Source organism: Nannospalax galili, unplaced genomic scaffold, assembly GCF_000622305.1.
Source record: "Nannospalax galili isolate Female #2095 unplaced genomic scaffold, S.galili_v1.0 scaffold2324, whole genome shotgun sequence".
Taxonomy (NCBI): Eukaryota; Metazoa; Chordata; class Mammalia; order Rodentia; family Spalacidae; genus Nannospalax; species Nannospalax galili.
Window position 1 is genome coordinate 214,437 of NW_008351545.1, and position 27,116 is coordinate 241,552.

The 27,116-nt window shown below is 42.8% G+C and overlaps 1 protein-coding gene across 3 annotated transcripts; it reads right to left on the minus strand.

Moving 5' to 3' along the window:
* Nucleotides 1-11,062: 11,062 nt before the first annotated feature.
* On the minus strand, nucleotides 11,063-25,930 carry LOC103746324 (zinc finger protein with KRAB and SCAN domains 3). 3 transcript variants are annotated; one of them, XM_008848462.3, is made up of 6 exons: nucleotides 25,848-25,930; nucleotides 15,718-16,204; nucleotides 14,444-14,591; nucleotides 14,087-14,151; nucleotides 13,674-13,797; nucleotides 11,063-12,355 (listed from the first exon to the last, which is right to left on the minus strand). In XM_008848462.3, the coding sequence occupies exons 2-6, from the start codon at nucleotides 16,132-16,134 to the stop codon at nucleotides 11,454-11,456; spliced, it is 1,656 nt and encodes a 551-aa protein (XP_008846684.1). In that variant the 5' UTR covers nucleotides 16,135-16,204; nucleotides 25,848-25,930; the 3' UTR covers nucleotides 11,063-11,453. The 3 variants fall into 3 exon arrangements, with proteins under 3 accessions (XP_008846684.1, XP_029409597.1, XP_029409598.1); XM_029553737.1 differs by having other exon boundaries at nucleotides 15,718-16,201; nucleotides 25,848-25,903; XM_029553738.1 differs by lacking the exon at nucleotides 25,848-25,930 and adding an exon at nucleotides 25,610-25,819 and having other exon boundaries at nucleotides 15,718-16,201.
* Nucleotides 25,931-27,116: the final 1,186 nt, after the last annotated feature.

Here is a 27,116-nt window from a genome sequence, read left to right on the forward strand (position 1 = left end):
AACAACAAAATGATGGCTGCTTCTGCAGGCTTTTCCCCAGCACCATCATTAGAGCTGCATGTGTAGGGCAGCAGCAGCTTAGCATCAGTTTTTCAATTCCTGCATGTAGGATCCCAGATGAACCAGCACTGAGTATGTGAAGTGCTGCCTGAGCTCACCCTGCCTCCTGCTTATCTCATGCAAACTTCTTGTTGGAAGATCTTTGCCTAGTAAAGAAGCCTTCATGAGAACTTCCCCTTACCAAACTCATACTGTCTGTACCCCTTATCTAGTCAGGATTCACAGAGGTGTTATCCAAACCAAAATGAACTGCATAGTCACCAGAGCTGCTCTGCTTGCTGGAATGCAATCCCTACAGTTGCTTTCTGTTCTTAGGTCTTTATGGGGGGGTCTTACCATTTCATGCTTTGCTTAAAATGTCCTGTCAACACACAAATGTTCCTCCAATTGCTTTTCTGCACACTAAGTATAACTTTAGCCTTTTCAATTTTTTATGTATTTATTTATTCACTTATTGTCTCATTGAGAAAGTCTCCCTGTAGCCCCAGCTGGCCTGGAACTAACTATGGAGACCAGGCTGGCCTCGATCTCACACAGATCTGCCTGCCTTTGCCTCCTGAGTGCTGGGATTGAAGGCATGGACCACCACATTATTTTTTATGTTTATGAGGATTTTGCCTGCATGTATATAAGTGCACCATGTGCGTACAATGCCTGTGGCAATTATAAGAGAGCATTGAATCCCCTGGAACTGAAGTTACGGGTGGTTGTTAGCTACCATGTGGGTACTGGAAACCCAGGTCCTCTGTAAGAGCAGCCAGTGCTCTTAACTGCTGAGCCATCTCTCCAGCCCCATAACTCTTATTAAAGACTTTATATAAAGAGAACACAAGCAAAAGCCAGAACAAATAGACTATGCTTGTTATACAGAAATATAGTTGATAACTTGCTTAAAAATAAATGGGAGATGCCGGTGTGGTGGTGCATGCGTTTAATCCTAGCACTTGGGAGGCAGAGGCAGGTAGATCTCTGGGAGTTTGAGGCCAGCCTGGTCTACATAGTGAGTTCCAGGACAGCTGGGGCTACAGAGAGACCCTGTCTCAAAAAGACAAAATAAATAAATAAATAAATAGGAATTTTGATTTCTTGTGCTTAAAAATACACAGTATCACCAGGTGTGGTGGCACATGCCTTTAATCCCAGCACTCAGGAGGCAGAGGCAGGCAGATCTCTGAAAAAAAACATGGGTGCACTCACATACATGCAGGCAATACACTCATACAACACAAAAAAAAAAAAAAAAAAAAAAAAAAAAAAAAAAAAAAAAATCCCAAAAGGAGGAGGAGGAGGAACATGCAATTTCCACATAGGCATCAAAAGAGATCAAACTTGTTATGCAGGACAAAGAAAATACAGTAGCATGCAACTAGCTACAGCCACACTGACAGCTCTCAGACTGAGGGCCAAGTGGAGGACAAGACAGATGTGAGGTGTGATAGGAATGTTGCCTTGGATAGCACTCTGTCAGGGTATGCCTTGTGGTGGCCAGTACACAGTACATCTCAAAATTTTAGCAGACCTCCTACATCTGCCTCCCAAAAGTTGGGATCACAGGCATGAGCTACATTGCCTGGTTCCCTTTACATCTTAAAACAGATAGATTTTGAAATGAGCAACAGGACGCAAGAAGGAAAGGAAGATTCGGAAGGGGAGCAGGTTCAAGGTGTAAACAGTGGTACTTGATAGTAATATAGCAATCGAGAAGTAACTGCTTATAAGAAACACAAAGCAGCAGGTCACAAGTGACATGATGGGTGATTAGTTTTTCATTTTCTAGTTAATTAAATTTAAACAAGATACTGAATGTTAAAAGCAGAAAGTACCTGGAGAGATTGGGGAAGAGCTGAGTTTCCAAAGCAGTGGAAGAGGAAACTTAAGCACAGGAGGAGGCTGCCTCATAGCTGCTCATGGTCACAGTGTACAGTGGGGTCAGCATTTGAATTCAGGCAGCTCAGTTCTGGAGCATATATGTTTAACCTCTAATATACTTAAGCTGAGCAAGTCATGTGTTACAGTGGTATTCAGAGCCTAAAGTAATTTTCTGTAGAAACCTTTCAACTCTTGTTACTCTGAAAAATACTTAAGAAACCCAGAAACAGGTCCAAACACGTTAGGTATTATACCGTCATCACTTCATACTAAATCTTGGTTTGACCAGGGCTGTATAAGCATCAGCCCTGGTTTATGGTGTCTGGACAGTAAAGGTGTTATAGTCTACTTCAAAGGTGAGCCCTCTGTGTAAAGGATTGGCCTTCCCACTTAAAACCATAATTCAGAGCAGACTGCCTGAGAATGCCTGAATCTGGCCTCAACCTGATAAGCTTTCCCAAATTGTGCCATGCCCAACCCCCTCCACTGGGACCACGTGAGGCCCCTCTGATTTCTCTAGGACTAGACCTCTCTGCCCTACATTGGGTCTAAGACCTTATCAGACTGCCTGAATTCGGCCTCTGACCGGTGGCAAGCTGCCCCAAACTGTGCTATGCCCAACCTAACTGAAATTACATGAGACCCCTCCCACTTCGCCAGGGCTAGACATCACTGACCCACAGTAGAGGCTGAGACCTTAGTAGATTGCCTGAGAGTGACAAAACTGGGCCTCTCCTTAGCTAACTTCCAAGATTGTGCTGTGAGTGTCCACCAGTAGGAGTCTAGAAGTTAGATGGAAGCCTGAGCATACCTGACTGAAACCTAACCTGGGCCTCTATGGGAGTTCCTGAGTAGCTGATCTGAAGCCATTAGTTCCCTCCAATATAAAATCTGAGAGAACCTGAAACCTAGACCAACCAGCTTTGTATATCTAATAAGAAAACAATCAAGGCACACCAATAATACAAACAGGAGCAGACTTCAACTTAACATACCATAATCATAAACAACAAAAGAAATCCACATGCTAAAATCGCAATGGAAAAATAATTGAAAACCAAAAGAGTATGTTCCCACCAAACTCCACCAGTCCTATAGAAGACTTCTACAAGGAGAACCTGTGGGAAGCGAGCACGGCCGAGCCAGCCAAAGATGGCGCCTTGGCTGGCTGCCAAACCTCGTGCTGTTTACTTCAACTCTTGGCTGATTGCCAAGGCTCGATCCTGGCTTGTTTACTCCAACTCCCTGAAGCATGATGAGCCCGAACATGTGCTGCCTGCCTGATGATCTTACTATGTGGCCCAATGAACTGCCACTCTGCCTGCCCGCTACGCGTGTGTGTGCCCTGATTGGTCCTGGCCGGGGGGAGGGCTGTTGGGAACACTATATGAACAGCTGAAGTGTGTAATAAGGAAGAATAAGGGGAGAAGAAGGAGTGAATAAAAAGAAGAATAAGGAGAGAATAAGAATATGAGAGAATAAAAGGAAATAATAAGAATGAGGAATAAGGAGAGAATAAGGAGAATAAAGAGAATAAAGAAAGAATAAAAGGAAGAGTGAGAAAAAGAAGCTTGAACCTCACCTTGGTGTCTGTGTCGTCTTTCCTCAGCTCTGCTGGACAGAGTCGTGGCTCGCGACAAGAACCCCCTAGAGATAACCCAGGGCACAGAATTTAAAGAACAGTCATAAACATGATCAAAGAATTAAATGAATTTAAAGAGCACACAAATAAATCAAAGAACTAAAAGAAGATAGAGATAAACTTCTGACTGAACTCACAAAAGAGATAGAAACACTGAAGAAAACTCAGGCTGATGAAGAAGGAAGTGCAAAACTCAATAAGTCAATTTGAAACAACAGGAGAAAACCTCACCAATAGAATGAATGAAATGGATAACAGAATATCAACACTGGAGGATAAAATTGAAGAATTGGACTGCTCAAGCAAAGACTGAATTTTTTTTAAAAAACACAGGAATGGAATATGCAGGAAATGTGGGACACCATGAAAAGACCAAATTTATGCATTATAGGCAGAGAGGAAGGAGAAGAATTTCAGGTTAATGGTATTGCCCAGATCTTAAAGAGTGTAGAAGAGACTTTCTCAAAATTAAGGCATCCCATTCCATACAAGTACAAGAAGCACATAAAACACCAAATAGACAGGACCAGAAACTCCTCATGACATATCATAGTAAAAACACTAAATATACAGAACAAAGAGAGAATACTGAAAGCTGCAAAAGAAAAACAACACACATATAAAGGAAAACCCGTCAGAATTACAGCTGACTTACCAATGCAAACTTTGAAAACCAGAAGAGCTTCGACTAAGGTATTTCCAGTTCTAAATGACCATAGATGCCAACCCAGAATACTTTACCCAGAAAACAATATCTAAAATAGTTGAAGGGGAAAGAAAAATCTTTCACAACATGAATAGGCCCACAAAACTGCCCTTCAAAGGATACTTGAAGCAATACAAACAATGGAGAAAGGAACAACTGTACCCCACGGGCAACAGAAAGAAACTAAATGAAGGTATGATTGTGGGAACACAAAATTAGACAAAGAATGCAACAGTAATCAAGATGACGGCAACCAATACGCATCTTTCAATAACTTTAAACATCAATGGACTGAACTAACTCCCCAGGCTAGTTGAATGGATTAAGAAACAGAACCCATCCTTTTGTTGTCTGCAAGAAACTCAATCTCACCTTCAAGGACAGGCAATACCTATCCTTTAAGTGAAAGTCTGGAAAAGAATATTCCAAGCAAATGGCACTAAAAAACAAGCAGGGGTTGCAATTCTAGTATCTAACAAAATAGACTTCAAACTAAAATTAATCGGAAGAGATAAAGAGGGTCACTTCATTCTGATCAAAGGAACAATTAACCAAGAACACATTACAATCATGAAAATACATGCACCAAACTATGGTGCATCCAAATTCATAAAAACAACACTACAGGACTTTAAGACACAGATTAACCCCAACTCAGTAATAGTAGGGGATTTCAATACCCCACTGTCTCCATTATACAGGTCAGCTGGACAAAGAATAAACAGAGATGTCTGAATTAAATGATACCATACATCAAACGGACCTAACAGACATCTACTGAATAGTCCACCAAGGCACCAAAGAATACACTTTCTATTCAGCACCCCATGGAACTTTCTCTAAAATTGACCACATACTGAGGCACAAAACAAACCTCAACAAATACAAAACAATTGAAATAATTCCATGCTCTGATAATTCTATCAGAGCACAATGCAATACAGCTTAAAATCAACACCAGAAGAAGCCAAAGTAACTACAGGAACTTACGGAGATTAAACAACATACTTCTGAATGATGAGTGGGTCGAAGGAGAAATTAAGAAAAGTATTCCTAGAATTAAATGAAAAGGACAATACAACACAACAAAACCTCTGGGACACTTTAAAAGTAGCCCTGCCAGGTGTGGTGGCACATGCCTTTAATCCAAGCACTTGGGAGGCAAAGGCAGGTGGATCTCTGTGAGTTCAAGGCCAGCCTGGTCTACATAGTGAGTTCCAGGACAGCTGGGACTACAGGGAGACCTTGTCTCAAAAAGACCAAAAAAAAAAGCAGTTATAAGAGGGAAGTTTATAGCTATATGTATCTACATTAAAAAAATCAGAAAGAGCACAAGTAAATGACAACATTGCAACTCAATATTCTGGAAAAGTAAGAACAAATGAAACCAAAACCCAGCAGATGAGAAGAAATAACAAAAATCAGAGTAGAAATTAATGAAACAGAAGCAAAGAAAACTATACAAAGAATCAATGAATCTAAGAGCTGGTTCTTTGAAAAGCTAAACAAGATAGACAGGCCCTTAGCCCAGTTAACCAAAAAAGAAAGAGCAGCTTCAAATCAACAAAATCAGAGATGAAAGGGGAAACATCACAACAGAAAACAAAAAGATTCAGGATATTATAAGGGAATACTTTAAAAATCTATACTCTATTAAATTTGAAAACTTAAAAGAACTGGATGAATATCTAAAACCATCGAAATCACCAAAGCTAAACCAAGAAGAGATCAACAGTTAAACAGACCCATAACATACAAGGAAATTGAAACAGTAATACAAACCCCCCCGAATAAAAAAAGCCCAGGTCCAGATGGATTTACAGCAGAATTCTACCAGACATTTAAAGAAGATCTGCAACCAATACTACTTAAAGTATTTGAAAAGATAGAAACAGAGGGAGAACTCCCAAATTCCTTCCACGAAGCCAGCATCACTCTAACACCCAAACCAGGTAAAGATACAACCAAAAAAGAAAACTATAGACCCATATCTTCAATGAACATAGATACAAAAATTCTCAACAAAATACTTGCAAACCACAAACAGATGCAGATAAAAAATCATCCATCATGATCAAGTAGGCTTCTAGAGATGCAGGGATGGTTCAATATATGCAAGTCAATAAATGTCATAAATCATATAAATGGACTCAGACAAAAACCACATCCTCATCTCAATAGATGCAGAAAAGGCCTTTGACAAAATTCAACATGTATTCATGATAAAAGTCCTAAAGGGAATTGGACTAGAGGTAACATACCTCAACATAATTAATGCTATATACAACAAACCCACAGCCACATCATTCTAAATGGAGAAAAACTATAAGTATTCTCATTAAAATCAAGAACCAGACAAGGATGTCTATTATCTCCTGCTAGAGCAGTAAGATAAGAGAAAGAAATTAAAGGAGTACTAATTGGAAAAGAGATCAAATTATTCCTTTTTGCAGATGATGTGATACTATACCTAAGATATCCCAAAAATTCCGCCAGAAAAATTCCTAGAACTTATCAACACTTTCAGTAAAGTGGCAGGCTACAAAATTAATCTACAAAACCCAGGAGCCTTTCTATATACCAATAACAATCGGAGAAAGAATAGAGGGAAAACCTCCCATTTGCAATAGCCTCAAAAAAATATATATCTTGGAATAAACCTAAAGACATAAAAGATCTCTACAACAAAAAATATTTAAATCTTTAAAGAAAAAGATTGAGAAAGACACCAGAACATGGAAGGCCCTCCCATGCTTTTCCCAAAAGGAAAGTATAACCAAAGATTAAAGTGATTAGTATATTTCTTTAAGAGTCCATGTGTATAGCTAAACAGCTACATAACAAGAGACAATGCCAGACAGGAGGTACTTTCAAGTTGTTGGCCAGGGTGGCCCAAGAGACTCCCAGACAGTAACCCAGGATAGAACTGGGAAAATGAACAGCAGACCCCAATCTTATCTAAAGGAGTGTTGGCAACTGATTGCTGCTAGATGAACAGCTGACCTTCCTAAAACAAGGAACTCTAGATAGGCTGACTAGACTCAGCAGATGGACTTGCACTGGGCAACAGCTGGGGGCACTGACCAACACAGCGGGCAGTAACAGGGATGACAGTATATGGGCTCCAGTGGGGGCGGGGGAGAGGCTATGGGAGGATGCCATTTGGGATGTGGGTATAAAGATAAGATTGTTTGGGATGTTCTGTATGAAACACACACACACACACAAAATCAATAAATAAAATATTTAAAAATAAAGTAAAAAAATGAATTAAAAAATGTGTTGGTGTGTGCACATGTACACAGGTGTATCCATGTGTCTATGCATGCTCATGTGGATGGATGCCAGAGGTCAATCTCAAGTGTCATTCCTCAGGAGCTGTCCAATTTATTTATTTACTTGTTTGTTTATTTGAGACAAGGCCTTTCACTTGGACCTGGGCTATGTTTTAGGCAAGGCTGGCTGAGTAGCCAGTGTGCACTAAGTATCTTCCTGTCTCCACCTCCCTGACACTGAGATTGCAACTGTGTGCCACCAGGCCCAGCTTTTTATGTGGATGCTGAGGATAGCACTCAGATCCTTATACGTGTATGTCATGTGCTTTGCTGATAACTTTCTCCCCAGCTTCCCAGGCATCTTAGTAAGGTCAACATCCAAGACCAGCCATCCCATGCAGGGTGGCGCCAGAAGAGATTATATGAGTGCGTCATATTTAGTAGGACATTCTGTAGCCGAGAAGCTCGTGTCGTGTTGTAGATAAGCAGTTTTCATAAGTCTGTAACATTTCATGGCAGCCTGTACAGTAGGCAGGGAGCTGAGTGGTAAGTGGCCTTGTAGTAGTGCCTCACCAAATCGACTACGCACTTATGTTCAGGGTGGGTTACAGGCTTAGATCATCTAGTATGAAATCTTCATCTCTGTGGTACATGCAGACATGCTAGTTACCAGGCAGCTTTGATGTAGTCAAACCTCCTGGTGAAAGGACTATTAAACAGACCAGAAAATGAAGACATGAACAGGTTAGATGGAAGAGAATTTAGTTCTCATGCTCTTGAAAGGAACAGACATTGTCATGTGTACCTTTGATTCCTGAGTAGCCTGACTTCACACCATCAGGATGGCAGAATGGTTTAAAGCACATAACTTGCTTGGAAATGAGAACTTTTATTTCTGAAGTAGAAATATGAACACTGGTCTTTGGCAGTAAGTGCCAGGGAATTTTATATGAAAAGAAAAATAGAATCATCCATTTGGGGACCTTAACAGGAACTCTGCCAAAATCTGAGGGTACTCTGGATACTGGTGAGCAAGTCGTCTATTGATCGAATCTCAGCCTCACACAACCCTTTTCTCTTTTAATCTAAAAGCAGAGTAGGGAGACCACAAATACCCCTTCCCAGCTCCCACTACCAAGTGAAAGAACTAGACAGAAAAGATGGGAGGAAACCAGGTATGGAAATGCTCACCTGTAACCCAGAACTTGGCACTTGGGAGGTGGAGGCAAAAGGATCTGCAGTTTAAGGTTGTCAGACTGGGCTACAAAACATCCAAAACAGAAAAAAAAGTGGCAGCATAATCCAAGTATGAATGCTCAGGCTAATCCTAAAACTGCAGTATTATGGTTAGTTTTACATCTACTCTGCACTTCACTGGGTACCAAGGACCCAGATATTTGGTCAGTCATCATTCTGAGTACACCTATGAAGGTGTTTTTTGAGATTAATGTTTGAATTTGTAATTCAGTATTACTGCCTGCCTTGGATGGCCTTCATCCAGTCAGTAAAAGGCCCAAGAGAACAAACAGGCTGACTCTCCCTCAGAAACACAATATTGTTCCTGCCTGATGGCCTTGAGTCTTTTCAGGTCTTTAGATGTAAATTTAAACACTGTTCTTGAGTCCCAGGCTTGTTAGCTTTGGTACCAGACCTTACACCACTGGTCTCCAGATTACAGAATGCAGAACTTGGGACTGCTCAGACCTGTAATCACACCACCCAATTCCCTAACACACACACACACACACACACACACACACACTTTCTAGTGTTTTAGGTTTTTTGTTTTTTGCAGAATCCTAATTGAAAGTTTAGAAATCATGCAATATATCTTTATCGATTTAAGAACTGATACAATAGCAATGTAGTTTACTATTGAAATGCAAACCATTTACATTAGGATTTGTTATATGTTTGCTAGATCTCTGAAAATCTTAAATACCATACCAAGCCTTGGAAACTGACATAAAAATGCAGGGGCCCAAAAACATTGGGCAAGAGAGGATGTACCACATAAGCAAACCGTTGTGAGCTGAAACTAGAAAACCCTGCTATATCCAAATCCCAGAGTCTTAACACTGATATAACTATGGAAGATTGCTGGTGCCAGAAATCAATTGAGAAATGTGAACAGATGCAGTAGTGAAGAGTATTTCTATCCTAAGAAGTGACAAAAAAAAAGTTTGCAAGCAGGCATCTTGAAACCTTTGCAGAAGCAGCTCCATTTGAAATATCTAAGTACTTACAGTATTCATTTAAATTGACAAGATTGAGGTTTTCACAATCATGAGGAAACAAAAATGTGCAATGAAGTGCATTTAAGGGAAAGTTAACGTGAGTTTACATGAGGGTTAAAGTACTCATCATATGTAATTGTGCAGTGTTCATCACATGGGGGATTTGGGGATCAACATAAGAAAGCCAACTGCCACACGCTAATACTGGAGTTCTAAATCCAAAAGCAATACTTTTAAACACCTGCTGTGAATTCAGAACTGGAGAATGTGGACTTAGCAGGGAAAGGCTTTGTGCAGTTCACTACCAGTCTGTGCTATAGGACAATGGCCTTGAAACAGCACAGCAGCAAATGCCACTCCTGAAACACCTTTTAGGAAGACTTACCAGAGGGTTTGGTTAAATCCCCAGCAGCACACCGAGAGCTCGGCAAACCAGTGCAATCTGTACCTCTGCTGTCGGTAGATCCTTGGAATGCTGGTAACCCAAGGAAACAGCAAGCCAGTTATGTCACTGCTTAGGTGGTGTAACTCAGGAAGTCTCTGTGGTGAGCAGCATGGGACAAAGCACATCTGGGAGGAAAAGTACTGTTGGTCCAGCTGCCACCAGAGAACCCCAAGGAACTCTGTTGCACTGTGACACCCCTGGTGGATCTGCCAGTGACCCTGCTACTTTACATCCACTTCCTTTGGGCCTCACCCAGGTTTTTTGAGGTTTCTTGTCTCTCAGTACATAACCCTCTGTCTTAGCACAACCAGCTCGCGGACAGAGTGCATAAGAGGAGGAGGCAGTAAAGTGTGTACAGTTTTGAGGAGCTCTTAGGACCAAGATAACTACCAAGGCAAGAACCAAGAGGCAGGGCCTTAGGACTCATCACTTTATTCCCACTTACACTGTATCATACTACGTAAGAACTCTTCTCTCAAGAGTAGCAAAATTAACAGAAAAAATTTAAACAATGGAATTTCATGGGTGATACATTCACAATGATTTAATGATAAAGAAGCTGTTTAAGGCACTCTCACTAGAATTCCTAAGTCAGGTAAAGAATTAAAGGACTCTATCACAGTAACCCCACCTTCACCCCAACCCCTGCTCTGCCAAGTGGGTATACTTGGCAAAAAAAAGAAAAAAAAAAAAAAAAAAAAAAAAAAAAAGCAGCACTATATTGAATCAGAATCTAAACTATCATTTTTTTTTAGATATACAAATGGCCTTGGTGAGAAGGTCCACAGACAATATTGATTTTCAGAACTATGTAGGAAATCTCACTGGTACATTTAATAAATGTTTATTAGCACCTGTATACAAGGCACAAAGTAGGACATAAGATTTCCAAGAGTCTGTCCACCTGTAATGGGTACATTAGTCAAAGGAAGGGTCAGAGTAACACCCCCAAATCATAACCATCCCCTCAGCAGGCAAGAAGCACTGGCTGAGGGAGGGCAACTAGCCAGTCTGGAAGCCCACTTGATTCCAATGGTAAGAACAAAACTCCTGCAGGCAGCTCTTTCATAACCTCCTATGAAATAAGTTTGTTTCTTTTTCCCCATCACCTTCTAGAACGTAGATGTGTCTCAGCCAGACTCCTAACAGCTGAGGCTGTGTACTGGTGAACAGAGCCCCCATCTACAACTTCTGTAGTTAGTAAGACTCTGGCATGGCTTCAGTTTAATGACAGAGGAACGCCAACTTCGGAATGGATGGCAGGGGTCACTGTGACAGCAGTTTTCTTCCCTGTGTGTCGTCTCTGGTGTTGAATAAGGTATGACGGCCGGGTAAAGCCTTTCCCACATGTTTGGCATTCAAAGGGCTTCTCACCAGTGTGTACTTTTTGATGCTCAATAAGGCTTGTAATCCTACTGAAACTTCTCTCACACTCATTGCACTGATAAGACACAGGAGTTTCAATGTTTTCCCACTGGCTTTCTGCCTTACTCTGACTTTCCCAGTAAGGTTCTGGAACATAAAAGTCTTTATCCCCAGTATGGGTCCTCTGATGTCTCAGGAGATGTGAGCTACGCCTAAAGGCTTTAGGACACATGTTACACTGGTATGGTTTCTCCCCAGTGTGAATCCTGTGATGTTCAAGAAGACTGCAGCTCTGGGTGAAGGTTTTCCCACAGTCATCACACTCGTAGGGCTTCTCCCCAGTGTGGGTTCTCTGGTGCTTGATGAGGTCTGAGCTGTGACTGAAGGCCTTGCCACATTCTTCACACTCATATGGCTTCTCACCAGTGTGAACTCTCTGATGAATGATGAGAGCAGAGCTTCCGATGAAGGCTTTGCCACACTCTTCACATTCATAGGGTTTCAACCCAGTGTGGATTCTCTTGTGTTTACTCAGACCTGAACTTTGAGCAAAACTCTTCCCACATTCACGACAGTAGAACCGCCTAGTCCCTACTTTCTGTGTTGTCTGTAACCTGCCTTCCTGTTCTCCAGCTTCTGTACTTGTAGAAATCTGCAGAGTGTCTTCACCCAGGTGGGCCACTGCCTGCTCAGGCTCCTGTTCTGGGTATTCCTCGGGTGGAGGCAAGTCCCTGGTCTTAGTCTGCATTTCCTGATCTGAAACACAAATGCCAACAACTGGTAATTAGCCTTAGTATGGGAGCTCTGTGATGAGCAAGGACACAATTACAAAGGTTTATATGCCACGCTCAGGCACTTAAATGCAGGAATTAGGGTGGGAATAAAGAGGGACGACAGAAGTGCTGGGGGGCTGAGGACAGGAATGGGGTCACTGGAAGAAGGCAGAACAGAGAATGGAAAGACTGGAGGGAAATGATGAGAACCAAGGATGGCTGAGGACAGAGTAGTGGCAGTGTGGGGAGCCTCTATGTGCTCATAACAGAAAGGCAGCAGCAGCACACACATACACCTAAGATCAGATACAAAAAGGACTAAGTGGGGCTGGAGAGATAGCTCAGTAGTTAAGAACACTGACTGTTCTTGCAGAAGACCCGGGTTCGAATCCCAGCACCACATGGCAACTAACAACTGTCCATAACTCCAGTTCCAGGGGATCCGACAGCCTCTGTCCTCTGCGGGCATTGCAAGACATGGGTGCACTTATCTACATGCAGGCATGACACTCATCCACATAAAATAAAAATAATAAATAAAATTTTTAAAAAAAGGACTAAGCACAAAAAGCAACAGTACAGGGCAAATGAAAAGATTGCTGGAGTGTATAAGAAACAGCCAAAGTGAAGACTCAAAACTGGCTAGTGGTCGAAGACAGAGCAGTTATCTTCAACTGTGCCCCAGCAGAGGCAGGGTCCCCAGGCAGAAGAGACCTCAGTCCTCAGAGATAGAAACTGGAGCCCCCATCATGCCACCAACCAGCTGTGTCACCTGACAAGTCTGGCAACCCTCTGTACCCTTGCGTCTAAGGTCAAGGTCGGTAGACAGTGGCCAATGCTGCTTCTAACTCCACACTGTGACTCTGTGGCCCATTATTTACAAAGAGGCACACTGGCCTTTTTACTAGTCATAACTTGGGATAGCAAGGGAAGGGGGAAAATCAACGTGTTTTTCAGAGCATTAAACCCATGACCCTTGTGCATGTAGGCAAGTGCTCTACCCGATATATACACCCAACCCCTGAACGCAACATTTATGAGCATCACCTCTGAGCCAGAACTGCCCTAGGGTCTGTACCTACTTTATCCCACTTTACTTTATCTTGACTAGAACACTCAAGAGGGCAGAGCATCAAGGGTACAAACATTAAGGATTAGTTAGTTACAGTATTTCAAAAAGTGTAGTTCTGAATTCAAGCATAATGGACTCAACAGCTTCTAAAAGCCTTAACAGAGCAAGTAGGTTTTAATATATAAAAAAAAGTCAAGAAACCTGAGAAGTTAATGCCTGTCAATCTTACCCAGGGACACCAGGCTTCCAGAGTTCTCCTGAATATCATCTCTGTAGAGGTTCATCTGAGATGAATCCTGCTCTGTCCATCTAGGGGAGAGGATTGGGGCCATGTCTTCTATTTTCAGCAACCCCTGAAAGAATAAGTTGACAGAGATGGACTAGGGAAGACCTGGAATACAACATTCTTCCCCCTCAACCAACCAACCAACCAACCAACCAACCAACCAACCAAAAAAAAAACAAAAAAACTGGAGAAGCTGAAGTGTGCACCTATGTGAAGTTAAGCATGAGAGACCTTAGGGTGGCTGAGGAAATTCACATCTCAACTGGGTAGAGAACGGAGGGTGGGGACAGAGATGGAGTGGCGAGGAATCACGCAGTAGTAAAGGGCATTCGCGAAGGAGAACAGCTCTAGCTCACCTGTGACTCCGGAGTGAGCCTGGCAGCTGCCACTGTGTCTTCTCTGCAACGGCCTCCCTGGGCAACTAAGATGGAAAGTTCTGGGTGAGCTCCACCCTGGCACCCAGCTTCCCTACCCTGTGAAAGCCAAGCTTCAAAACTTGACTAATAAATTTATGCAAGTTTACAAAATATGTTCCGTTCTAAAATACCCGATTGCTATCAGCTCCAAAGATGTTCACTGAAGACACACAAAAGCTCTCTGAGACCCAGAGTGTGGCTCACTGGGAAAGCACTTGCTTAGCATGTGTGAAGCCCTGGGTTTCATCATATGCACCACCATGAAAGGAAAGAAAAATAAAACCCAGAAATACTCACTTCTAACTTGTGAAGTGAGCAATCCCAGAGATTCATGCTTGAGTAGAGGCTTCATGGGCTCGATCTGGCTGCTTTCTGAGACCTGAGCTGATGTCAGCAGTGCTTCCTTGGGACAGAGGAGTTCTTGCCCCTCATCATCATCTGGGACCTAGAAGCAATTCATTTATTTTTACTTTAATTTATTCATGAGACACAAAACATTTTCTATGAGCCTAGTACTGTATCCAAGCACATCACAAATATGAACCCATTTAATACAACTATTTCATGAGGGTATTTCACGAGGGTACAGTTTACCCAAGGTCACTCAGCTATTAAGTGACAAAGCTAAGATATGAGGCCAGGCACATGTCTCCATGGTCCATTCAAGAAACCATTAGTCTGCTTCCAACTATATACACATTTATGAAACCCTTTTGGAAAGTGGTGATTAAAAATCTAAAAAATACGAATTTCTTATTTGAAAAATGAGGATGCTAATTTCTAGTGAAGACTGAGTGAAACCAGTGATGACAGTGTAGGAAACCACCTAATACAGGGTCTGGCAATGTGGTATCAGATACAAGTTTCCTTTCAGATCGTTAAATTGTAGTTTCCAAGTTACTTTGTCTTGTGACGCATGGCATTTCCTACATCCATTATAGATAATGAAGTTCATAGACTGGAGTTGGAACAGCTCCAAGTCCAGAAAGTGTCTCCTTGTCACTGTTTAGAAGGCCCTGGCCATGTGTCCCTGACACAAGGACACTGGAGGATGCAGAGAGGACATCATCTCTTGAAACAGATCAAAGGACGGAGGTAAACCCTATTTTCTAGGTCAGTTTCTAGTTCTGAATCTGGATAGAAAAAAAGGTTTTATTTCTTTTGGTTCTAAGGAAAATGTAGCATTTCCTTCCACTATCAAGGGAAGCAATGGAGCAACGTGGCACAAGCAGCTGCAGGCCGGTCATCATCAGAAACTGCAGATGTTTGCACAGCACTGGGCAAGGAAGTATCTTCTGTCACGATTGCCTATTGCCTCACCTGCCCTTGGGTCTTCTTACTCGACATTAAGTACATACCTAACCTTATCACAACTCTGGACACATCGTGCCTGAACTTCAGGATTGAGTTTTGCAATTCTTTAGATTTTCCTTTATGCATTAATACTATCCTGAGGGTTCACTTGGCTCGTGGCCTCAGGTTCCCGGTACAGACTGAGAACTCCATTGGATCCTGAGGTTTCTGGAAGGCATTAGAGCAAAGGTCTTAGAACCTAAACCTGTTCCTTCTACCTGTGGCGGTGGTTCATCCAGCTGTCTCTCCAAATACTCCAGCAGCACCACCACTTCCTCCCCGCTGTCGGGATGCTGCTCGCGCACCCAGCTCTGCAAGTCCGCTGGCAGGATGGTCAGGAACTGCTCCAGCACCAGCAGCTCCAGGATCTGCTCCTTGCTGTGCATATCTGGTCGCAGCCACTGTCTGCAGAGCTCGCGGAGCCGGCTGAGCGCCTGCCGGGGCCCCGCAGCCTCGGGGTAGCGGAAAGCTCGGAAGCGCTGTCGGGAGCGGTCGGGCCCGGGGCTGCCCAGCCAACCGGCCTCCTCGTCCAAGGGGGAGGCTTCTTCCTGTTCCACCTTTATGACCAGGAGGTCCATCTGGTCCTCTGCAGAGTGGGAGTCCAGAGCTGTGCTTTCCCTTGATTCTCTAGCCATCGTGAGCCTTAGCTTGCACTTGCAGTTCTTCTGTGACACTAGCTGCCAGCTGTAATTCTGCAAAACACTACTGAAAAGTGGAGATGACTGTAAGCTACCATAGCCAAGGGCTCCCCTCCTCTCACGCCAGGACCTGGAGGCCAATGCTAGGGAGAACCTGAACAAACTCCTTCCCATGTCCAAATGCCTAGCTTCTCATTTTGTGCCATCCTGTGGTGGTTATCTTTTTCTTTTTCTGGCCTCAATCTCACAAAGACTCACTTGCCTCTCTGCCTCCTGAATGTTGGGATTAAAGGCAGGCACCACCAGCCCGGCTAAATTTCTTTCTTTTAAGACAAGGTCCCCTCGAAATCCCAGCTGGCCTGGAACTTGCTATAGAGATCAGGCTGGACTTGATCACTGAGAGCTTCCTGCCTTTCTGCTGGGATGAAGGTGATTATTTTTGAGGGGGTTTAAAACAACATACACATATCTGTGTGGGAGTTTCCAGTGTTAACTGAAATTGGAAGAGCCACCCTGATTGTGGATGGCCCTACTCCACTGGTTGGCCTCCCAGGTGAAAAGAAGATAAGCAGTGGGCAGCAGCCTTCATCCACCCGATTCCTCACTGCAGACTGAATGTGACCAGCTGTCTCAGGCACTTGCTTCCACGGCAGCCAAAATAAGCTCTTCCTTAAGTTACTTTTGTAGGTATTTGTCACAGAAACAAGTAACTAATGCACAAAACTAGTACTGATTAAGTGAGGCCACTGCTGTGAGAAGCTTGATCATATGTTTCTTAAGCCTTTGGAACTGGTTTGTGGAAAGAACATGGCAGAGTTTGGAGCTGTGGCTAAAAAAGCCCCCAGAAGGGTATCAGACTGTTTGGTAGGAACTAGGAATTCCAGAATGCTGAGAGACATGTGAACAGCAGAGGCCTAGCTGATGAGGTTTCAGAATGGAGTAAGGACTCTGTTGGGAACTGGGCTCAAGTCTATTCATGTTATATTCAGCAAAGCCTGTAGCTGCATTCTGTCCATGTCCTGAGAACTTCAGTGATTAAATTAAAAAGTAAAGGGCTAGTAAAGGGTTGGAGAAACAGCTCAGTCATTAAGAACACTCAACTCTTAGCTCTTGCAGAGAACCCAAGTTTGGTTCCCAGCACCCACTGGCAGCAAACAACCATCAGTAACTCCAGTTCCAGCAGAATCTGATGCCCTCTTCTGGCCTCCACAGGCATTTCAGCACATGGTACACTTATATACATGCAGACCAAACATTCACGCACATGAAAATACAAATAAAATTTTAAAGTAATGAACTAATTTGTTTGCAGAAATCTCAAAACAAGACAGCATCGGGTTGCGGCATGACTACTCCTCACTGCTTTTACTCAAATCTAAAGAGCCCAGAAAGACAGGAAAAATGGGGTTTGGCCAGGAAAGGAGTACTTATGTAATGCTATGACAATCAGGGTGCAAATAAATCTTCTGCACCATTAAAGAGAAACCTTGTGCTCTGTACCAGTAAAACAGGAAAGCATCCCCGAGGACAAGTTACCATCCATCCATAGAAAATTCAAAGCTTTCAAAATGCAAATTCATTAGAAAGGAGAGCCTTTACTGAGAATGTCACCACAGGAGTTCGCTGCTCCAAAATGGCTACCTATGGAAGTGTCAAGGTCAGCATTATATCAAAGGCACAAGGGAGCCAGGCTACATTTCAAACTGGCAGAACTTGAAAGCACTGTCCACACAGTACTGGTTTTGCAAGCATGAAAGATACAAGAGTAAAGGGTCATGGAGGCTTGTACAGAGGTTCTAGAAAGACTGGCCAGGCAGTGTGGCAGTGTCAGATTCCCCACAAGGAGCTCACCACATGAAGCTGGTACTGTGAAACATAAGTTGCAGTGGAGACGCCAGGACATGGGACATCTGCGAGGAAAGCTGTAGGCATAGAGTTGAGCTGGCTCAAGAAAGAGATCATACATATATGTGCTATAGACAACTAGGATGGAATGGTGGAGCTGCCCAAGGCTCCTGAAGCCCAGGTGATTCTACCATGAGCCCCAGATGGAGCTGCAGGATTTGGTGTTTTCTCTGAGGGTTTCAGTCTTGCTTTAGCTCAATCTCTCCTTGATATGCTCCCATTCCTCTTGTTTGGAACAGAAATGTTTACTCTGTGTCAATGTGTATTAGATGCGGCTTGTATTTACTTTTACAGGTTCACAGTTAAGATTGCCTGAGTCCAGCAAGAGACTTCACTTACACTTCTGAACAGTATTTGGACTGTAAAGACCAAAGGAACTTTTGGAGATGGGCTAAATAAATTTTGTATTATGAAATGCACACGAGACTTAAGAAGCCAGGGGTGAAATGTTATGATTTAAAGTGATGTGTTTAGCTATCAAGTTGACAAGGGGTAGACTTGTAATGGTTAATCTTGTTAACCTGACAGGATGTAGAATTTCCCAAAGATCAGCCTGTGAGGTAATTTGAGAGAGCTTTAACGGAAGTAGGAACACCAACTGTGAATGTAGACACCATTCTACGGGCCAGGGTCCTAGACTACATAAAAAACAAAATACAAATACAGCACCAGCATCCATCTCTCTCTGTAGAAACATTGTGACCAGCTGCCTCCCCCTTCTGCCTCTATGACTTCCCCACTATGGTGGACATTACCCTCAAACCCAGGCAAACAAAGTAAGTTTAAGTTGCCGTTTAAGGTATTTTGCCACAGCAATGGGAAAGTAACAAATACCCCAAATCTGTATCCACAATAAACTCTCCAAAGAATGTCCGGGAAATGTATCCGAATATCTCATACCTCAGGAAAGAGAAACTAAGATGGAGGGCAGCCAAGTTTCAGTGAAGACAGGCCACTGTCTGAACTCTTTAGGAAGTGCTTCTCAGTGACAAGCTCAGAGTAATCACATTAGCACCCAGGTCTATGGCTGGCCCAATTCTAAGATGATCCCAAAAATTTGCTGCCTTAATCTTATCAGGATGATGAATATAAGACCCCCTTGGAACAATCATATTGATCACAAGGAGCTTAATTGTACCAACAGTATCAATGAGTGTTTACGTGGATTTCAGCCCTGAGCCTACAGCTACATCTACGAACACTCTGACTCTGGCTTAGGAAGTCTCTTCAGAAAACTCAGTTGAGCCTACCACGTAGAAATAATAAGCAGGCTTTATTTTAAAGTCTTGTAAATTGTTAGGCAGCAACAGGAAATGAACACTAGGTCTTCTTTGTGGTTAACACACTACATTTAGAGAAAGGAGAAAGAAAAGAAATACAACTGAATTTTTAATCCCGGGATGTCTGTTAGTGAGACTCTCAATCCTCTCTGATATGAACCTCACAACTGACTAAACATTGAAGTTTAAATTCAGCTGAAAGTGGTCTACCCAGGCCTCTTTGAGCTTTGGACTGCAGAACCTTCTGTCTTGCTCAGAAACATCAAAGCATCAGCACACATCACCAAGTCCTTCCCTGGAGAGCACGATGATGCTCCTGGTCCTTACAACCCTGTCAGTCTACCACTCTGCTCCCATTCAAGGCCAACTCCTTGAAAGAAAGCCCTAGACTTAGACTCTAGTTTTATCTGCCAAGTTTTAAACACACTTAGACCATAAAACAATCAAGATCGTTCCTGCTTAAGTGGTTGGAAAGGCTTCCTTCAGTTCCTATGTACCATGGCTTCTCAGGCGACCAAGCTGATGTTGCTGTCTACTTCCAAAACCTCCCTTATCTGTGGGTTCCTGAACCTTTCCTGTTCCCTCACTTTTCTTTCTTTCCACTATAGACTGGTTCAGTCTTACTAGGTATGCAGTCTCTCAGGATGTTTCCTAGATTCATAATTCTGGCTTGACTGGAGCCATCAGGGTGATCTTGATAAATCACATCTCTGTGCCTCACTGTAAAAGGGTGACAGCACACAGGAATGCTGTCAGCATTAAGTCTGTGTATGAAGTTCTGGAACAGTGCCTAGCATGTGAGTAGTATATTAATGTCAGCTAATATAGTAATATATCAATGTCAGAATAGATGATTGGCTTTTCTCATTTTAAGTATGAGTAGGCTTTGGTATTCATTCATTCATCTATCTATCTATCTCTCTCTCTATCACTATCTATCTATCTATCTATCATCCATCTATCATCCATCTCTATCAATCACTACCTCTATCTATCATCTATCTATCTCTAATCTATCATCTATCTATCATCTATCAATCTATCTATATCTATCTATCTATCTCTAATCTATCATTTATCTATCATCTATCTATCTAATCTATCTTCTATCTATCTCTATCATCTCTCTCTCATCTCTATCTATCATCTATCTATCTCTAATCTATCATCTATCTATCTATCTCTCATCTATCTGTCTATCATCTATCTCTAATCTATCTTATCTATCATCTATCATCTATCTATCTATCTCTCATCTATCTAATCTATCATCTATCTATCTATCTCTCATCTATCTAATCTATCATCTATCTCTAATCTATCTTATCTATCATCTATCATCTATCTATCTATCTATCTATCTATCTATCTATCCATCCATCCATCCATCCATCCATCCAATCTATTTTTGGTATTCCATTCTTGATCCTTACTTTTCTCACTTCACATTCTTGAATCACTTGCAAGATTTTAATTATTTCTTAGCTAAAGACTTTTGACCCCTATCTTCAGTAGCCTCCCAGATGGTTCCACCCTGAAACTTACAAACAAATCTAATCTAATACGCCCCAAACCAAGCTGGCTTTCTTGTTCTCTCCCATTTCCCAGTGCACCATTCTCTATACACCGCAGCACCAGCCCAGGCATTGGAATCATGTGACTTCCCCATTCAGTTCCAACACAATCACCTACTCCAGTCTGCTCTACTCCTGCAGCACCTCTCAGATGTGCTCCCTATTAGTCCTCCCAGCCCACAGCATGGCCCGCATTGTCTCCAGCCTGGACGGTGTCTTTGGACGTGCACACCAGCTCTGTCCTATCCTCCCAGCTGCCAGACAGCTTTCTAAAATTCCCAACCAGGGCATCAGTGTTTTCATTCTGTCTATACTGCCTATTTCTACACAGGCCCTACTGATCCTGTCATCCTAAAGTGGAACTGAAGTTTGGAAATTTCACATAAAGTCAGGCAGGTGTACAGTGCTCAGACCAATCAACTTAAGGGCCCTGTGGAAGCTCAGCCAGGAATCACAATTTTGTACCTGACTATGTGCACTCAACAGAGGTACATAGTTTTTTTAAGTAGATGTTTTTAAAAACCATTTTTTTTTTTTAGTGATCACAAAGGTGCCCTGAATTTGCAGAAGTGAGCAGCTGCCAGGCCATGCATGCTATTTGATATGCTGCCACGTCTCTGCAGTGTAATCAACCCCTGAAGTCCAACCTGCGTGTCTCCTTTCTACAGCTTGTCAACCCCCTTAGGTGAACTGCTTTCTTCTGCAATTCTTCCTTTTTACACAAGAGATGAAAACCGTGGAAAGAATGCATTGTTAGTGCTCCACGAACTTTATATTAAAAAACAACAAACAGCTGGTGCATGCTTACAATCTTAGCACTTGGGGGCTAAGGCAGGAGAACAGTGAGTCTGAGGCCAGTGTGAGTTACAGAGCAAGACCCCATCTGAAAAACAGCAAACAAAACCCAACCCAACAATAAAATCTGTGCAGCCTTGTTCCCTATCAAAAGTCTGTCACCAGGCAAGGGGGACGGCACGCCTGTAACCCCAGCAGGCTGCAAGCAGCCACAGGAAAACTGCTCCAAGTTCAAGGCCAGTCAGGTCTATGTAGCCAGTTCTAGGACAATGAAGCCTACACAGTGAGACCCTACATAAAAACAAAACAAAGACTGTCTACACTGCTGGACTATGAGGTTTTTGTTTAAATAACTGTCCTCAGCTTACTCATCTTTGTATTTCCCAAGTGCTAACACATAGTACACACTATAAATTTGTAATTGTGTAAGTGAATGACTGAAAGAACACAAATGTGTTAGGTGAATAGTTATTTCTATAAAGCCACATTTCTCAACCTCAGGCATGTTAAGTGAAATGACTTCTGTGTTACAGAGGGGAGACTACCTTTAACTATTAAGGTATCTAGCAGTCCCCCTGGCCTCTACCCACTAGGTACCATTAGCAGCATCAAAAAAACCTCCCACACGGCTACATGTTACCTTGGAGAATATAAGCACTTCTGTAAAAGTGAAAATGTGGGGCTGGGGATATGGCTTAGTCACTAAAATGCTACCACACAAGTGTCAGGACAGATTTCCCAGCAACCCTGTAAAAGCTGGATATGGTGGTATGCACCTGCAATCCCAGCACTGGGGAGACAGACGAGGATTCCTAGAGCTCGCTGGCCAACTAGTCTTGCTCAATTGGTGACTTCCAGGTTCAGTTAGAGACCATGTCTCAGAAAAAGTAAGGTCAACAGCAACAGAGGAAGATACCCAATACTGACCTCTGGCCTCCATGTACATGTACCTGCATATACATGTGCACAAACACATGAACACATACCTATCCCCCACCCCCACGAATATAAACTTCGAAACTGGAAAACCTGCTGATACATCTCAGAGCTGTAAGTTTACAGGGAACTTAGAAACCAGAGGAGGGAGCAGTCTAGCAATTAGGTAAGGACAAAAGCTGCCTCCAGAGCACATATGCAGGCATGCTTATTTCCCATGATTAGACAACACACAGATGGGCAGATGTGCTAGGGACTCTGACTCATGAAGATATTCCTCAGGAGGGGCACTGGGGGTGGGGAGGTGTTGTTTCAACAATAAAGAGAGGTATTCCTCCTTTTCCTTCACTGGAGAATCTCAAAAGCTGTGTTAAATGGCTATTCAGTGGCTGCCTGATGCACCTCTCAAGGGGAGCTAAAGTTGGCATAATCCATAGCAGAGCCCGCTGGGTGAAGCATCCCACCTTTGTAAGAACAGGAGCACTGGAATAAGACAAGCTATATGAAGTCCCTCCTCCACCACTATCGGCTTGGATCTTGGACTTGTTACCTATTACCCATCTAGTGCCTCAGTTTTCCACGGGATAATTCTTTTCCCAGAAGCTTTAAGATCTGGGCCTGGGTTAGAGAGATGGCTCAGCAGTTAAGAGCACTGGTGATCTTGCAATCTTCTGAAGACCCTGGTTCAATTCCCAGCACCCACATGACAGCTAACAACGTCTATAACTCCAGTTTCAGGGGATCCAACGCCCTCTTCTGACTCCCATGGGCATTACATGACATGGGTGCACTTACATGCATGCAGGCAATACACTCATACACATAAAATAAAAATAATCAAATATTTTTAAAAAACGACCTAGGCTTGACTTAAAAGATCTGATTTCTCTGAACCAGAAGGAACTAGATTTTTACCCAGAAGTGACTGTAGTTATTTAACTACACTGAGATGTCAGTGCATTCCTCTTCACTCAGTGAGATGAAGAGATTCAAAGGAAAAACATTTGGTATTTTGAGGAGGGTCTCACTTTAGCCCAGTCTGGCCCTGAATCCGGCAGGTAGTCCAAGCTGTCCTTGAACTCATGGCAATTCTCCGGTCTCCTGAGATTTAGATTACTGGCATGATGAGCCACTACGCCTGGCTCTATCATCTGTTACAAAGCAACAGAAAATACTTCATCCTAATTAGTTGTCAAATGAGATCTGGGACACTATAATTCTGGTCAAATATGTGAACCTAAATTTAATCAAATCTCTAGATCCAAAAATACAAGAGTAAATTAAAGGTATTAAAGTTATGCTTACACAACAGAACCATTGGGAAGCTTTTAAAACATCCTGGTAGTTGGACAACCAAGGTCAACCAACCTGGGGGTGGGGGGTGGAGGGCACAGGCCTCAGTATCTGAGAACTTACTGTGTGAGTCAACATGCAGTTGACTGTGAGAACTAAGAAGTTACAGATAAAAGAACCTTATTGGTTTTTTGTTTTTGTTTTTAAAGCTATAAAAAGACTATCCAAGAGTCAATTAAGGAATTCATGTCAGTTCTGTTGACTGGGATACTGGGGCTAGATTAAAGTTCCTATATTAGCACTGAAGTACTTGCAGATGAAGGGATACAAAGAATGAAAGAAAAGGAAGGAAAGGAATGAGAAAACGTAAGGGGGTAGGGAGACAGGAAAGGAGGGGTGGAGGGAGGAGGGAGGAGGGAAAGGAAAGGGGGGAAATGAACGAAAATGATCCAAAGATGATGGCTGTTGAAGCTAAGTGGCCAGTCTATTATTGGAGTTGCTTTTCTCTAAACTTACATTTAAATTTTCCCCAATAGTTTTAAACATTAAACAAAAACTTATTTTCTTTCTTTCCTGATCGCAGTCCAAAGCATTTCGGTGGAGTCAAATCTGAAGCACCGGGAACGGAGCCTAGGAGGGAATTAACATCGGTATCTCACTCACGGAGCCTAGGAGGGAATTAACATCGGTATCTCACTCCTTCTCAACTCCAGGTTTTCCAACCTGTCCTATCTGGAGTCTCAGCTCAACTGAGCAGAGTACAAAGGCAGAAGATTAGCAGACTGTTTACAAGCAGGAAATGTTTGCTAAATAAGTAAACAGACTAAAGACAATGCTGAGAAATAAGTTACACATTTAGAAAAGAATGCTGTAGCAAACCCTTCAATGTTCGATGTGAGAAAGTTGGAGAATAAAAAGAATGTATTCGTGTGACCTCAGTTTCAGATCGATCTATATTTCATCTACCATATATTTTATGTAGCAGTCATCCATCCATGCATCTGATCCTCCCCACAGGCGAGGATTCTTGCTGAGGTCAGAAAACTGGCAGGCCAGCAGTACTAAGAACAGCGATTTCTGCTTACAGCGGGGTCCTGGCCCTCCTTCCGTTAGCTACCTCTTGCTTGCTCCTTCTGTTTCTGAGGCGGAAAGAGGCATCCCCAAGATTTATAATCTTCGGGAGTCTGAGCAGCACAACACACTACACAAACCAGTTTAAGTCTTTGCTTTGGGGTAGTCTTTTCAGAATATCTTAGCTTCCCTCCTCCAACACTGAAATCATCCATTACAAAGAGAACTGCTGATCAATACTAAAATTCAAAAGACACAAGCCAGTCACCAAGGCTACTCACCGAAAAGGAAAACGGTGTCCTAGTTAGAAATAACAACTGATAGTATTAATAACTAACACTAATATAAGAAATAACTAATAATGTTTACACTGAGCTTACTCAGTGCCAGAACTACTTTAAGGACTTTGCACATATAAATCCATTTACTCCTCAAAACAACCCAGTCAGTTAGGCGGAATCATTAGCCATCAAACTCCTAAAATAAAATAGTGAGGAAAAGCGACTGGCCGAAAGTCCCAGAGTAAGCGGCAGAGGCCAGACGACACCAGGCAACCCGACTGCAAACTTCTGGCTTCTGTCCAGGACCCCAGAATAGTTTAAAGACCTTGTAACTGACCTTGTCTCCAGGAAAAGCAAACACAGGCTCCCATTCTCACGGCCTAGCTGTGCGCCCCAAGAACCCCACTGCCGAAAGCCCCCGGCCCGGCCGGGTGAGGCGCGCAGGCCTGGCGGGGACCCGGCCCTGCCGCCAGCGCCCCCCTGGCCCGCCGCTGGGGAGCGGCTCCATCCCACCCGCGCATCCGCTAGCAGCCCACCCGGGCGGGGGAACCAGGCAGGAGGGGACCCGAACCCACCCGGGAACGCAGCGCCGCGCAGAACCCCGCAGTCACAAAAGTGTCGAAAGTCCGACCCTGGGGGCGGGACACAGGGCACTTCCGGCCTCTCTAGGCGGCGTCGCACTCTATGGTTCGTGGTCCCGTCTTCCCCTCCCTCCGCACTTGCTGGTACAAAGACTTTCCCCAAGACAGAAGAAAAGAGCTCCTTGTGTTGCCCGCCACCTCTGCTAAGAGACGGAGGTAACAAGATTATATTTGCTTGTGTCGCCGCAAAGAAATCCTGGAATATAGTAAGAAAATTACAGAAAGGAACTGGATGAAAAAAGGAAACAGAGTGAGAATAATGGTTTTTATTTAAAAATTTACAGCTAGTTGCATTATCTGAAACAACTATAGATAACAATTTTAAGGGCCATTCTGAAATATTTATAAAAAATCTAAGGTACACTAACCTCCGAAGTATGATTAGTACATTTAGCAAAGTTGCAAAAAATTGATATTGATAATTTCATTTTCCTAACCGCAAGAAAACATAACTTTAAAAAGACAACCATTACAGGAACACCAAAATACATAAGCAGCCTCAATGGAAATATTGTAAAACTTAATTTTTTTAAGGATAAATAATTTCATGCCAAGCATACTGGCTCATGTCTGTAATCGCAGCACTTGGGAGGCCTGAGGAAGGAGAATCTTTTCAAGTTCCAGGCCAACCTAGTCTACATCATGAGTATTGGGTTATAGTATAAGAGCCTGTTTTGGAAAAAAAAAAAAATTAGGCCCCATTCATGTACACTCAAGTAACCATAATTAGACTCCATAGGTCTCTGTCTCTGTATCCCCCCTCCCCCCAAAGACATCAAAGTAGGAGGGGACTGGGAAGAAGAATTTCAGTGGGAGAGAGAGGGGGATGAGAGAGGGTGATGGGGGGTGAAATGATAAAAATTAACTATATATGTATGAAATTGTCAAATAAAAATTTAAAACTAAGTGCACATACCTAATAAAATGAATAAATCCCACCAGTAACAAAAGGTAATTGAGATATATACCATGTCTGTGTGTGTGAGAATTAAACACTATTAAGAGAATTCCTACCCCCAACCCCTATCTGAGAAGCTATGAGCAGTTGATGGCTTCTGGGGGGAAGTAGAGTTTTCTTTAAGGATATGGCTCCCAGCAGGTCAACCATACTCTAGTTGGTAGCCCACACCCAGAAGCTTGTGAATAGCACAAATTGGAGTCTTTGGGTTATTCAATTGAAAAAAAAAATTGCTGAATGTTGTG

Coding starts and splice junctions, on each gene's coding strand:
- LOC103746324 (XM_008848462.3), bottom strand. CDS start 16,134: ATGGCTAGAGAATCAAGGGAAAGCACAGCTCTGGACTCCCACTCTGCA. Junction 14,592..15,717: donor TGGATGAACCACCGCCACAG/GTAGAAGGAACA, acceptor AATTGCTTCTAG/GTCCCAGATGATGATGAGGG. Junction 13,798..14,086: donor GGCTCACTCCGGAGTCACAG/GTGAGCTAGAGC, acceptor TTATTCTTTCAG/GGGTTGCTGAAAATAGAAGA.